This window comes from Chelonoidis abingdonii, chromosome 6 (genome assembly GCF_003597395.2).
Source record: "Chelonoidis abingdonii isolate Lonesome George chromosome 6, CheloAbing_2.0, whole genome shotgun sequence".
NCBI classification, from domain to species: Eukaryota; Metazoa; Chordata; order Testudines; family Testudinidae; genus Chelonoidis; species Chelonoidis abingdonii.
The window spans coordinates 13,444,919-13,460,844 of record NC_133774.1 but is presented as its reverse complement, the minus strand read 5'-3'; the positions used below and the strand labels follow the sequence as shown (position 1 = coordinate 13,460,844).

General features: G+C 43.2%; 1 protein-coding gene across 1 annotated transcript in view; it reads right to left on the bottom strand.

Annotated features, from left to right (window-relative positions):
* Positions 1 to 13,856, bottom strand: part of ARK2C (arkadia (RNF111) C-terminal like ring finger ubiquitin ligase 2C) — a 115,923-nt gene extending 102,067 nt beyond the window's left edge. The window contains exon 1 of the mRNA XM_032768968.2: positions 13,605 to 13,856. Coding sequence (XP_032624859.1) covers positions 13,605 to 13,665 — 61 coding nt within the window. The 5' untranslated portion in view covers positions 13,666 to 13,856. The remainder of the gene's footprint in view (positions 1 to 13,604) is intronic.
* Between the last annotated feature and the right edge of the window lie 2,070 nt (positions 13,857 to 15,926).

Here is a 15,926-nt window from a genome sequence, read left to right as displayed (position 1 = left end):
TCATTCACAACTACGTAACTATGCAGTTTGAAACTGTGGTGTCTGGTTTTCTGTGCGCTGCCCCTTGAATTCCATCTGGTCTCAGCATGGCTGCAGCCTGTAACCAGAGATGGACACACTGTGCTCTCTCCTGGAGTCTTTACTTTTGTTCTTTCTTGCTACTGTTTCCTTTTAATCCAAAATAAATGTTCTCTTTGTGGGTGGGATAGGGTGACCAGACAGCAAGTGTGAAAAATCGGGAAGTGGGTGGTGGTGGGGAATAGGAGCCTATATAAGAAAAAGACCCCAAAACTGGGACTGTCCCTATAAATCAAGACATCTGGTCACCCTAGGATGGGATATAGTTCTTGGTATATTGGACACATAACACGAAACAATTAGCACTATAGAACTAATCACTCCAGCAGGTGAAGGCTAAGTACTAAACACCATTCATGTGAGAACATGTTACGTCCCTAGGAATAAGGAAGGGAGAACGTGACAGGAGGTCGGAACACTTACCAGCTGAGATAGAGAACTCCACAGCAGGCAACAAAATGGCTATGTTAGGGCTGCAGTTGTCTGTGTCTGCAAAGTTTAAAGGGCCAGCAACTAGAAAGGCATGCTGGGGGAAAGGTCATGTGACCACTGAAGAGCATCACCAGGGATCAGAAGGAAGAGCCTAAGGGTACTGCCTCCAGAGTATCCCATAGTGCAGTGGTTTGGGTAGTCAGCTAAGAGGTAGGAAACCCATGTTCAAAGCTCTTCTTCTCAAGCAGTATGGGCAACTGAACCAGTATTGCCCACCCCTCCTGGGTGAGTGCCCTGGCCTAATGGTTATTAGGAAGGTCCTTTTATCTCCCCTCCCACCCCTGACTGTTAGGAGCATGCCAGTGCTGTTCTTGCAGGTGACAGCTTAGATGTCTGACTGCAGGGGAAGAGTCCAGATCCCTCTAAGCTGGGAGAGGGGAGGGCTTAGGATACACCCCCTCCTTGACACCTGCTGTTGACTAGCTTAGCCAACTGCCTGCCTAGTGTGCTGGCTTTGTGGATCGCATTTTCAGGATCTGTCTGTCTCTCCCCATGTATTGTATAGGGAGCTTGGCTGCCTATCCCAGAGTTTGTGGATTCCGCTGGGTGCCTAAAAGTTAGGCACGGCAAGGCTGAGAGTTGCAATAGCGAAGTCCCTTTGTGGACCTGGGGCTAGATGATTCTGGGGAATGGAGATTGTTTCTGCCTGTCCCCAGCATAGCTCCAGTTCTGGAAGCTCCTGCCTGGTTGGTTTCACTCTGAGCCCCCTGCGGAATTGGAGTCCAGGTCATGATAAAGAGCTCTGTAGCTAACGCTGACACGGCTCAGAAGTGACTGTTGTGTGTTTGTCTGTTTTGGAGGAGAAGGACCTGAGTGGTCTGCCTTCCTCTTAGAAGATCAAGGCGCAGACTACAGTGAGCGGGAATTAAATCGGAATCTCCCATGTGAGAGGGCACAGAGCAAGCAATAAACACACAGAAAGCTAGAGGCTTCTTTGAACCACGCTGCTCTGGGGGTGCAGGGGGGAGGTCCACGTCTTAGGAAGCTCTACAAAATGCAGAATAGTCATTTGTCCCAGGAAGAGAACCAGTGAAAGCAGAGGTGACCCATGCCTGCCGATAATGGGGGGGCAGAGTGAGGACAGTGGCTGGGGGGGGAGGTGACCCATGCCTTCCCCCTCCCTGCCGCATCCTGTCTGAGTGACAAGAGGAGAAAACTCACTGCTAGACCCCTATGTCTCACCCATACATCTACCTGCAGGGTTAGAGAAACTCACAGTCTGATTCCCACTGTTTGGCGGCTTTGAACTTGGCCTCAATATGGCCAGCCCCACACATTCATGAGTCAGCCCTTCCCCCCAAAAAATTCTGAGATTGGCTTAAAGATCATGAGATTTTTAAAAAATAAAGTAATAAACTGCGGCTTGTTTTTATTTGAGCTCCAGTTTTTGCGGCTTCAGGGAGCACTTGGGTCACGTTTTCAAGTTTGTCTCCACAACCCCGAGGGCTAGAAATGTAGTTTTATTGAACTGAAAGCTGAGATTCTCACCCAATCACCTGACCCCAGGAGCAGGGCATTATGGAAAACACCGAAATATTGTGAGACTCCTACTAAAAGCAGAAGAGTTGGCAATGCTGTTGCTGTTACAAGCTGGCAAGGGAGGCCCGATCACTGAGCACATTCGCAAAGTCACAGGACACGGCCAATTGTCTGGTTAAATATCTCTGATCCATGCAATGGCCAGGACTGGGGACATTTAGTACTGTCAGACACAAGGTGCACAGGAACCTCCTGCAAAAGAGCATGTATTGTAAGAATTTTACATCAGCGACACCCAATCTTAGCCTAGCTTAGGGCTTCCTTCGAAACTCGCTAAGAGGCTGCAGGTGGCACCGAACTTGCCAAAATGGAGCAGGGTAGCAACTCTGCGCTCATTCTGAGCATAGTCTTAGAGGTCTGTGAGGACTGCAGGTCCCAGTATGCTCCATCTTGGTACAAGCAGTCTCTAGACATCAATTTGGAGAATGGCATTCTGGGACTTGTAGTCTCCATGGGCTGCACCTGGGAGGGGTGACTGTGGGTCACATTGTGAACTCCCTGGACCCCCCATATAGTCTGCCAACTATAGCTGAGCATCGCCGGCTCACTGGAGTACTATGGAGAGGACAAGAAGCTATTGGTGCATGAGCAGGAACCTCTAAGAAAATAGAGGAAATGTTTTGCTTTCTAGAGAATATAAAGAAATTATTTTAAAATTAAATTAGAAAAGCTTCAGAGTAGAGAAAGTTATGACTGTTGGACTGATTAATGAAGCGCAGATCAACACTGATAAAGCAATCAGGAATGGCTGGCTCAGGGATCTGGCAAAGCCATTCAGAGCTTTTCACTTCTAGGTTGCTGATTTAAAGCCAGTTTAGGACACTAGTCACAGAGTCATTCCTAGTGATGGCTGTTTGGTGCCCTATAGAAAGTGAGCGGGTGGGTCTGGTTCAGTTGGATGAGTGTCCACAATGCACAAAACCCACCACCACCTTTGTGTGCCCTTCTGTTCACTGAACAGGTCTGGAAACAGAACTTTCTTCTCGCCTCGCCAGGTCAATGTAAAGTCCATTGGTAGGAAAGGGGAGGGAGAATGTCATGCTGCACATGTATGGATAAACTGAGGGCTTCATTAGGCATGCTTGTCAAGCCACCTCAGCGCTAAATTCACCTTTTGACACCAAACAAAAAATAATGGCTAAGAAATAAACAGTGTCCTGTTTATTTAAGCAGTAAACTTTAGGGTGCTGATGAGAATCTGTGGACTTTAATATTTCTGGAGTGATCAAACTGTGATACTCTGCAGCAAATCCCCATAGACTGGGCTACAGTGCTTCATACATCATGGCCTGCCGTTCACATATTTCTAGTGGTATTCTCCTCCTTAGACTTCCAAAATGAGAAGGGGATTTCTTTTCCACTGCTGCTTAAGCACAGTGTCTGGCCAGTTTAAAAGTCCCCTGGGAAAAAAGGAACCTTCTACTTTCAATTATTTTAATAGCCATGCATATTCAGTACCAAAGCCCCAGATAACAGGATGGACTATAAATGCATACTGGTTTGGGATGAATGCTTAAATGCAATATCCTCTAATAGCTTGTTCAAGTAGGTGAAGCCAAAATGACATGGCAATACATCTGAAAAAGTATGGGAGAGCAGAATTCCATAGCAAGATTTCTCTAGAGAATGCCTGAACACAGCAGTTGGGAAGGCAATACTTTAAGATCTGAACAGCATGAACTGCAAAGTGAATTTCATAATCCTTTCGGGAACGCTTTGAACTGATTTGTTTGGAATAAAAGAAAATGTAGCTCCGTAGGGAGCCGGATGGCTCACGGAATTGGTAATGAGATACAGAGTCTTTCTCCTGCAGGTCACCTGTTAGAGACTTAGAATCTAGCCCAGGTCATTATTAATCAAAAGTTGTTACTATCATCTGATGGCTGTTTGGTGGCCTATGGGAAATGAGTTAGTTGGTGTCATTCCAGTTCCTTGCCTACGCAGCATGCAATCCACCCTGACAAATGGCAGCCAGAGCACAGAGGTCAGAGATGAGATGAGGACTCAGCTACGTCTACGCTGCAAAACAAAACAACCACCCCCAGGGCAGGTAGTCTCAGAGCCTGGGTCAACTGACTCAGGCTTGTCCTACAAATGTTCCTGCTCAGGCTGGAGCTTGGGTTGTGAGACCCGCTTGCCTCGCTACGTTTCAGAGCCCGAGCCCAAATGTCTACACTGCTATTTTGAGCCCCATAGCATAAGCCCCACAAACCTGAGTCACTTGACCGAGCCTCTGAGTCTCTCTGCTGTGGGTCTTTTTTTGCAGTGTAGACATGTCCTAAATTACTCCTTCAGCCCTTAGAAGTCATCCCTCATTAGCAGATTAGTCCACTGTTTTACTGCGCCCAGTGCCGTACATGTCCTGCAGAATTCTTCAGGTCACTTGTTCGGCACCTTTTACTAACACTATAGTCTCTCCAGCTATATTGATACACACTCCGTATTATTAAGGAAGCAAACTGGAAGCTTTCAGACAGCTCAGAAGGGATGATTTTAAGGCAGCTCAGAGGGTTATTAGGAACACCAATCACTGTCCTTTAACATGTGTATGGGATGGATCCTTGAATTATGGCCATGATTAAACTGTGCACAGTGACTTGGTAAAATGTGTTCTTAGCTATTTTGGAAAACCTTGCTTAATAAACTGACGCTTAGTATTCAAGCAAAATCTCCCCAGCAAATGGCTATTGGTTCAGAAGACACATTACTAAAGGGACATGAGAATGGTAAACTGCTGGCGCCCGCTAGATGGTTCCTGCTAGTTCAAGAAAGTGATCCATCTTTCATGATGGGCGATCAGACAAAATGAAAGAACTCCAATAGCTTAAGGAAGGACCCCAAGACTGGGCAGTCAGTCTAAACCCAGAGAAGCGCCATTCGTATTAGTGAGTCAATGGAGGTAACTGAGATCAGAAACTGGTGCGTGTAGCCTTCATGACCACATTGCTTCTTCCACATACAGCCCAACCCAGAGAAGATTGAAAATAGCAGGACTAATGCTTGGAGAGTGTTGCAAATGTTAAGAATCCCAGTAATTGCACTCTGATTACTGGAGTCACAGTAAACTGGCTACGTGAGCAAAGGTACATCTAAATTAAGCAGCATCCTTATGAGACATCACCTATTGCCACTCCCTTACGTTTATTGTATCAGACCCAATCGTGTCATCCTTACTGGAGCAAAATTACCACTGACAGTGGCCTGGGTCTGCAGCAGCAACCAAGGAACACACAGACAGGCAATTGGGGGGATTGGAAAGATGGCTTTAAGCTACCTTTGCACGCTTCTAGTTCTGCGCTGGCTTTGCAGCTGCCCTATGCCCTCTGTAAATTAGCACAGGTTGATAAGCACAGCCACAGTTTCTTTCCTCCTAGACACCAGCTGCACAGCACTGGAGCATCACCCTACATTAAAGATCTTCCTTAGGCCAGTTAAGCTCCTACTCTTTAGGGGTCCATTACATCCACAGCACTGCACAAAGCAGCCCAGTGAAGAGAGGAATTAGGTCCATTGGGTGTTTAACCAGACTATAGAGGACTGAGGACAGACCATAGAAATTAGCCAATAGGGCCTGGTTCTGCTCTTACTCACAGGAGTAACTCCACTGGAGTCAACAGGATCCGATTTGGTATCCAGTTTAGTAATTTCTTAGCCATTTTTTGGCAAAGCATCTGCAGACACCTGGGGCATCCCCAAGGTCAGCACTTCCCCTGTGGAGACCCATTTAGTGCAATTTCAGAAACAATTGATCTTTGGGAGGAAGACTGGCAAGTCTCAGTTGCATATATGGCATAGCAGATGTATCTCTTAGCAAGCGCACGAAGCAGGCTCTACCTTACTTCCTCCGGCCTGAAAGACTATCTTCCCCACAAGATGCTGGATCAGATTCTCATCCCAATTTTGCAGGTGCCACCCCCCGCACTGAAGTCACCTAAACCTAATTCAACCCTCAGATATACACACACACCTATCCCAAGGACACACATAGCTGAGGACAGACTAGATCCTTCAAGTCAGTGAGGTTGCTTTAACCAGGGTGACTGAAACCAGAGCTGAGGCTTTACTGGAGTTGGGATGTGTTTAGTTTGCTGGAATGGTAAGGATTTATGGCCTGGTTTCCAAACATGCTGAGCAGCCGTTGCTCCCACTGACTGTAGTTTGAGGATCTAGAGCTGTAAAACTAGTTTGCTGGGACAGGTCCCATCAGGCATCAGAAGAAAACACTGTAAACTTATTTTTTGCTAGAGGCCACAACGCAGACCTGGTAAAACTGCTGCCTTGTTCATATGAATAATACAACGTGAATTTGGCAGATGTGTCTGGTCAGGGGGCCATCCCCAGAATATACACGTAAGTGGAGTGAGGCTTGTCAGACATCCGTATAGCTCTATGCTCTAGATTGAGGCCTAGATCTTTCCCTACCACAGAAAAAACCTCAGGTCAAAATGAGGTGGAAAACTCAGCATCCTGTGTGTTCAGGAATGTGCGGTGAGGCCTAGTCCCTCTCTGCTGATCCCCGGGCCCCCGAACTCCCTCAGGAGCTATGTTCCATTGAGTCTTGGCTATGACTAAGCCAAAACTAGTTGGGGAGGAGGTGCTGACAACATGGAATGAGAGTCTGTGCAAGATAAGGTAGCAGGACCAACATTATTTTGGACTGAGGAAAAGGCTGATTGTGGAGGAGAGTGGCACTGTGCAGACCCTCTCACTCCTGGCTCCCCACATCCCCTGAAATCACAGAACCCCGAACACACAGAGTTGGCCTGGAAGGGCCGGTGCAGAAGTCAGGGGACAATTGTAGTGGATTGACTCACTGTCATAGCATTTAGCTAAGGAGGGGGCTTTCCACTCTTTCCATCAAAATGAAGGAGGGATGAGTTGGCCTTTAATATTTTGCATGTTCTTCATGGCATTACAGGGAATGTTTTCATGTGAGACACATGGGGAGCTTGAGAGAGGGGGCTGTTTACTCCCACTGACTCCTTTTGTCTTACATTTTACCCTGTGTGCAACAGAGGCACTGACACCCCAAAAATTGCTGAAATGGACAAAAATCTCCTGATGATGCTATTCATTCACTAGGGCGCTTGAGGATTCAGACAGAGCAGGATTCAGGCCTTGATTTGCTATGGAGAAAGCTGAATGCTGTAGTCAACTTGTATGCAGCTAGCAAGAGTAACACCCATACACTCTGACAGGGGCCACCCAAGCATACAGAGATTCTTATGCACATAAGCAGATTGTGCAGCTAAGTGATACATGTTTGGTGCAATGCACTGGGCTTTTTAAATATTACAAGAACCAATACTTACTAAGGAATTGTGTTTACTGATATAATCTGGGCCTGCTTGCAGTGGGTTTTTAAGTTTCATAGCCACTAAGCCTATCTTCAAATGTAGTGCCTTAAAAATTAGGCAGCTAAATCCACTGTTAGGAACCTAAATCAAAGAGGCCTGGTTTTCAGAGGTTGTGAGGATCCAGTTCTCTTTGAAATCCACACAAGTACAGGGCACTCAGCAGCCTCCAGGAGTTACTCCACACAGCAGCACTTGGCAGGATCGAACCCTAATCACTTGACTTACGGTTGATTAGGCCAGAGGTTGGATTTTTACCACATGCGTCTCAAAGTCCATTTATACTTTGCTTTCTTTTGCTTTTTAATTTGGAAGTGGGTTCGTTAGTTTTTAAACGTTACACTTACATGGGCCCAATTCTGCTCTTAGCAGCGTAAATCCAGAGTTACTTTCATTAAACTTTGCGGGAGCTATTCCAGATTTACACCACAACAAATGAGAGTAGAATTTGGCCCAGTATGTTTATTTCTGAAATAAAATTTAAAAAACCCAGTACAGATTATAATAAGACAAGAACCTCAGCCTGGTTTAGGAGATGGGGTCAGATAGTGAAACTTCTCTGGCAGCATAAAGGGGCTTAAAGTGAGTGTAAACTATTTAAGACCCTTCTAAAGCTTCCAGAGCCGGTAAAGGCACCTTAGCATACATAAGAATCTGGCCCAGTTGCATCCATAGTCAGAATAATTTTATCCCCTCTTATAGAAAGATGTTATTTAAAGCAGCCCATTAATGCATGGGGGGTGTCTGAGAGAAATATACACTTTCAAGAAACCATTGTGAGTCCTTCCCCACCCACAGCAGCAATGATATTTTACCTGTCCCCAATTTTCCCAATCTGTGCTACTGAAATGAAAAAAAATGGCTCTCTTGTGTCCAGATGTCTTTTCCGAATGACAGTGTCAAAGGTATTAATTATTAAACTGTGGATGCCTTTGATGAATTATGAACTATGGAAGCCTTGTGGTTGCTCGCTAGTAAAGTGTTGTGGGGGGAGCAGAAATATTGTCTCTCATAAGAATGCGTGTTCTAACAAGATAGGTCAAAACATGATGCAGATGATAAATTGCTTAGCATGAGTTCCCATTAACCCAGCAGCTTTCTGTATTATTACATTACTAAACTATGCTCAAAATGTATTGACCAAACAATTTTGATCTATATTAGCCTAATTTGCAAAATAAGAACTGGTGGCTTGTTATGAGGAAACCACTATCTGTAACAAAGGGACAGCTGCTTGCATATTTCAGTTTAGCAAGGGTTGGAAATGTAGGATTTGGAGTGAGGCACTTGGTTGGTTGGATTTTTTACTTCTGAAACCATGAACAAAATTGTATTGTACTATGTGGGGGAAAAAAATCATGTAATAGAATGATCAGCCCCAACAGGCATGCACGTCTCCCTTCATGCAAGCTAAAAAAAGCACAACCTCCTGCTTACATATGTGTACGTGTACATGTGTCACAGCAAACAGCTAAGCTTTCAAATCTGGAATAGGCTTGAGCAGAGAACAAAGGGCCAAAGCATACAGTACATCCAGAAGGGGGAGCAGAGAAATATATTGTGTGTGGTCATACAGGAGGGACATGATGGCCAAACAATTACTAAGATACATGGAAAAGGAATATGGAGGAGGAAAAAACTCAGGATATAGCTAGGAGAAAGTGAAAAGGCACTGCCTTGCAAAATGATGAGCCTCTTCAAATGATGACCATTTAGGTAGCGTGGGTTCCTTTAATCACTTGATTTCATTTGTTTCTAACATGCCTTTTTCGACAGAACAAGTGGAAGATTACTTGTCTTGCACTGAAATTTTGAGTGGTGGAACTGTCAACTGCTGAATTTTTCCTCTACTTTACAGAAAAATAACCCAGCCCTGCATTGCTCCATCTTCTTTTGAAATGCAATTAGTGCAAAAACTGTTTTTGGAAGCCCTGACTTGTAGTGGCACGTAAATACCCAAATGGAATCAATTTTAAATGTATTACGTAATAATGCCCTCCTGCAAGTCTGGGAAACAGTCCCCTTCATGGGCTCTGGTGAGATACCAAAAATGGGTGATCTGCATTATTATTTCATGGCATCTGCAGTAAACTCCTCTACTGACTAAGGTGCAGAGCTAATTCAAATGTCCTGTGTGCTTAAATATATTTTAAAGTGCATGTTTACTTAAGAGTTTCTACATCAATATTTAACTTGTTAATCAAATCAGATATTCAGAAGAGAGGACCTCAAGTTTTCACACTATACTGCAAGCAGGAAGTGTAGTTATAACCTTAGCATCTTGGACACATTTACTACTCCAGCTCTCCAGCTGTCTATCTAAGGTATTTATAGTCTGCCAGTCATCATAGTATCTAGGCACTAAGGACTCCTCTCCTACCAGATGGTGGGCAGGATAATCATATTCAAAAGGGCAGGGTTATAAAAAGGAGTGGGGAAATTATTTTTTAAGATTCTTTTACTTCTTGCTAATAAAGCCAGCCATATAAAAATGTCTTTTTCCCTCATCCACCTTGGGGCATTGCACCTCTCATTACTCATGACCAATGTGTAACCTTGTAATCAGAATGCAGTAAGTAGCAGGCTCCTTAATCTCTTCTGATAATTAATGAGTGTGGGTGTGTTTATACACTTAATTTTTGTCATTCTGGAGTAAAACAGAACTATACATAGGCAAAGTGATAATACAGGATGTGTATCTGTACAGTAGATATACACAGACTAATGCTGAATATAGATATGGGGTAGAAATATTAAAGACCCCCATATCTGTGGTACTGAAAAATTCATTCACTCCAATCTTACAATGGGGAAAGCAAGGGAAAAATCTAAACAGCAGGATACGACAATAAATGGGAAAACAGCAATAGAAAAAGCACACTAGGTTAATATAGGAAAACTAGTTTCTTTATTGAGAGATTGTATATTAGTATTAGTGGAATTGTGTGTAACAATGTCATCATGCACACAATACAAAAAGGCAAGGCCCACCATGCTATGGAGGGGCAACGGAACAAAAGCAGCGTACAATGAGCAGATGTATAGGCTACAGCACATTACATTTCAGCAGGGTATGTCTCTACAAAGAGATTTACATCAGAAACTAGATAATGTAAAAAAATACAGACCATGCTTTAGTTTTAGTACAAGAAAAAAGGTGAAGATACACAACCAAAGGGTATTTGATACAGAAAATTACCCACAAAATAAGAACAGGAAGTAATTTAGCACAGCAGAAAATGTTATCCCTGTTTAATGGAAAACCATTTTGCAAGCAGTCTCATTTTTTTTTTTAAAAAAAAAAATTAATTAAAATTGCCATTTAATATGCTTCTTTGGAGCAGCGTTAATTGATCAAATGTTTGTGTCCAATTTATACACACTAAATGAAGTGTTTGGATCATTTCTGTAACAGACAATTATATATACTGGATGTTTCAGCTTTCAAAGAAACAGATGGAGGCCAGCTGTTGAAAGTGGTGTAATTTTGGCCGAGAGTGTGTGTGATATATAATGTACAAAGATGCAGTACCCCTTTGTATTACCAAGTCTTTGAATAATCCTTGTTAATACGCAGGGTGGAGGAATATTCAGATGTTCATATGCTTAGTTTCTCCATTTATTCACGGATCTTATTCTCCAACTATTTTTCAAAGCCTTTCTTTAAATTAAGGCTAATTTAATTGCAGATTTTATTATTATTATTAACATTGCCTATGACTGACAGTAATTTGTTTCGTCATAAAGGCATTCTAGATGGCAAACCAATGGTTGTCCAACTAGAAAAAAACCCACAAGATACTGCATCCACCAACTAAAGCAAAATGAATCCACTTAACAGGAATTTACAGTGCAATGTACTTAGCTAAACAAGATGAAGATACAAAAATGGCTGTTATTATCTACAGCTATTCTGAAATGGCCTGTTTTCTATACTACTACAATGAAATTAAAAAGAGCAGATTTAAGCTTACAGTCTGTCTAATAGTTTTACAAGAAAACTGTGGTTTAGGACTTCAGGTTTAAGCATTAGTATCCTCTGTCACAAGGTCTTTTTTTAGTTCATTTGTATGAGTCAAATATCAATAGCCCCTTTACAGTTTCTCTGTGGGTATGTTCAGTTTTAAGTAAAATGAAAGAACCCAAAATGAAATGTAAATTCTGGGGAGAGAAGCAGAGAACCTCTCCCACCCCACTAAAACTAATTTGAAATTGAAAACATTAAATTGCTTCCAGTAATGGTATTAAAAATCAGTGTAATTAATGATGATAATGATTTAATCAGGATAATTATACTTTGGGGTTTAACATCAGTCTTAATTATTTTTAATGTATGCCTAGTATATAATAAAAAATCCTAGACATTCTCAAATAATAAGGATAATTGCACAGATGAGAGGGAGGGGTAGAATTAGTGTTACAGAGAAATCTCATCAATCTAAGCCTTTTTGAAATTGACAGACAGCCCATAGAGAGGGGATACTGCAGCTTAAATATCAATGCTTTCCTCGGATGGATACAGGAAATGGTTAAGAGAGGGGTGTCACAATACAGCTAAATGCAGAGGCAGAGGGCTACAGCACACAGCAGCAAGTTGACCATTCACTGTGCTACACAATGAAGAAAAAAAAAATAAAAGATTTGATAAATGCAAAATGTCATCATCCCATCATCACAATAGAGACTGCAGTTAACAATGCCACTGTGTTCAACCTGGCTCATATGTACACATACAGTAAAGGGAAATAAATTTTAAAGCGGTTGGACAACAGCAGGAAAGACCAGATTCTGATCTCAGTTACACTGGGGGGTAAATCAGTGCATTTGAAGCCATCCGTGCAAGTGGAGTTACTCTGGATTTATAGCAGTGTAAACTGAGATCAGAATCTGGACTGAGTCTAATTGTGCTAGATTTTAACCCATCTTTTATTGGATCCCCAGTGATCAAGACCTCAGTGGTAATTACAGCAGTGCATCATCTTTAAGAGGAAATTTATTTTATATATAAATAAAACTACAGGGACTTGACCAACAAGAGGCCAAGGGGGGGGTGGGAGGTCAGGATGGGGGAACATTTCCAGGAAAGAAATGTAAGGAGAGAAAAAGGCTGATTTAGAAATAATAATGACTCTAAATGCATCCTGATTTTGATAGAAAGAAAATGGAAGGAATGAGGACTGGGGGGGAGGGAGAGGTCCAGGTCCATTGTCTGTAGCAGAATGTGGGGTGGATGGGAACGAGGGGAGGTGGAAAAAAATATGCAATGGCCATACACATCCCATATTAAATCTCTGTGAAAAATATTCATGCTGCTTTCCTGAAAAATCTCTCTGAGCAATAAGAGCACCATGGAGCTGTGAATTGATGTGCTGCTCTCCAGAACCAACATTACAACTAGAATCCCCAAAGAGAGGAGGACAAATTACAGGAGGTGGGGAGGGAGGGAGCAATGTCCAACAAGAAAGAAAAGGCACCCTAAAAACGGCAGGCTCATTCCAAAGCTATTTTAGGCCATTACAGAAGAAACAGCAAGGGACAAAAAGAAAGGTTAAGAGAGGGTGAACATGCTCTCGGCTCCCAAGAGAGTCGGGGAGGGACGAGATAAGATATGGGGAGACCTCAGCTTGTAAATAAATAATAATTATAATAATAATAATTAATAATAATAAAAGCACAAATCAATGGTCAAACAGAGCACACACACGCCAAGAACACAAAATAAAATCGCTACCCACTGAATGCACAAAAAGAAAAAAAAATCCTTTTTTTCAGCCCCCTGCCCCGTGCGGACATAGAGCAGGGCAGGTCTAGGCTTGGCTTCCCACCCGAGATCTAGATTTGTCAGGGGGGAAGCAGGGGGCAGATGGCCCGAGTTAAGGGAAGGAGGCTCTCGGAATCCAGAGGAGAAGAATCTAAAATAATCCCACCGCTCGGCTGCTGGGTTTTCTTTCTTTCTTCCCTTCCTTCCCCCTCCACCCTCCTGCATCTGATCCGCAAGAATGAGAGACAACGAGGAGCCGGGGGGGAAACCCTCCAGAGAAACCAAAGGCTCGTGCATTGGGGAAAAAAAAAAAACAACACACACACACACACGCAGACACCACCACCACCGAGAATAAGCCCCGAAGGATAAAGCGATACCTCTGTTTCGTACAGAGCCAAACACTGGAAGAACAAGATAGCCGACGTGCACTAGAACCATCCTGCCTGCCTGCTGCTGCGGCTGCGGTCCCTTTGTTGTGCTGCTCCTGGGTGGAGGTGGGAGCGGGGCTGCTGCTGGCTGGGAGACAGATGGCCCATGGAAATGGTCCCTTCCAATCCCCTATATACATTCAAATGTGGAGCTGGGACTGCAGCTGCCTGGCACACAAAGGGAAGGGCAGCCAATGGGAGGGAGGCCTGGGAGGAGGGGGGTGGTTGGTTCTTTCTTGCTGGGTTTTTTTTATATATATATTATTATTATTAACTCCAGCTTGGGTCTCTGTGACAGGGAGGAGACCCAATCAGGGGCTGGGGCTGGACTAGCGCCTGCCCTGGGTCCTGCTGGCTAAGCTGCCTCCAAACAAGGAGATGGAAGCAAATTGGGGCCAGGGTCTGGGAGGCTGGGGGTGGATTTCACACCCAGGGACATACAGATACACTCTCACACACACCCTAGCCAGGGGGATTGGCTGCCAAACACACGCCCTCCACCCCCACCACAGAGATATGTTCATGCACACACTCACAGAGACACATGTAGCAATTCAGGCAGAGACACGGAGATACACAGAGATCACATACGCTCCACACCCAAGCCATAGAGAATCGTGTGTGTGCACAACCACAGAGACAGAGACAAACATGCAGTATAAGCAGACAGGGCCAAAATTTTAAAGATATTTAGATGCCTAAAGATAGAGCTAGACACCTTACTACCTTTAAATATCTGGCTTACGCATCCTGCATACAAAAACACACACACAGGCACTTGTATGCCAACCGTCCACAAAGACACATACACACTCAGACATACATAGGCACACACACACAAACATACAGTGTATACATACATCAAAAGACACACAAATATCAGAGACATCAACACACACAACATGAACACAGACACAGATCATACCCTTATAAAAAAGGCCTATAGAAGTTGAGAGAATGATAATCCTGCCATAGAACGCTACAGAATGGCTAAGAAGACTACAGAAATGTCTATTAAATCCTGTAGCTTTTCAGAGTAATTTCTGTAGAATCCTATTAAGTATCTCTGTTGGTTTAATTCCTGTTACATTCGATGGGTCTTCTCCACTAAGGCATGGACAGATACATATAAAGATACACAATCAGGCACATACACAGCATATACACAATCTATACAAATATGTACAGAAGTGTAGGTACACACACACACAGGCGTGGACACACACAGAGAGGGCACAAATATGTACCTAGACAGACAGAGGCACACAACATATACACTGCATACATATACCCTACACTCACAGATAGAGCAGAGATACACAGACAGTGACACATAAACATGCACATTGAACATTCAAAGTCATATATATGCACCCAAATCATATAGATATACATACACATATAAATGCACACTCCCTAGCCACTCAAAGACAAAGAGGAATACTCTGTTCCAGGGGTTCTTAAACTGGGGGTCAGGACCTCTCAGGGGGTCGCAAGGTTATTACATGGGGGATCACAAGCTGACAACCTCCACCCCAAATCCCGCTTTGCCTCCAGCATTTATAATGGTGTTAAATATATATTCCCTGCACATATGCTTACGGAAAGTCCTACAGAGTGAGCAGAGAATAATATTCTCTCTGTAGAATTTCTAAGCCAGTATATAGAATCCTATAACAGGGATAAAAGTCACTATTAAATTTTATAGGATAGTTTAAAAATTCTATAGCAAGGATATCATCATTCTCTATTAAAATCTATATGGATTTAGAATAATTTTTATAAAATCCTGTTTCATTTCTACAGAACCTTATTGTGTAAATCCCTATTAAATTACCTAGGACTTGCATACAGAGATAAACTTTACACACTCAGTGGTGCACACATACTGCACAAGGACAGCAGCACCTGGATTCCTCCCATATACATATACATCCTACACCCAAAAATGTACAGACACAAACAACAGTCGGACCTGAAAATGTATCCATTTCAACCCTAAAGCCAATACAACTAACAGGAAAATAATGTGCTACTGAACAAGACAAAAAAGGTAAGAGCGATGGTTTGACATTGATTGCCATAAACTAACAAGAAAATGAAGGAAATCTCTATTTTAAAATACTGTCTGAAATCTGTATCAGAGGGGGTAGCCGTGTTAGTCTGGATCTGTAAAAAGCAACAAAGAGTCCTGTGGCACCTTACAGAATAGACTAACAAACGTATTGGAGCATGAGCTTTCGTGGGTGAATACCCACTCCTGAGATCTGT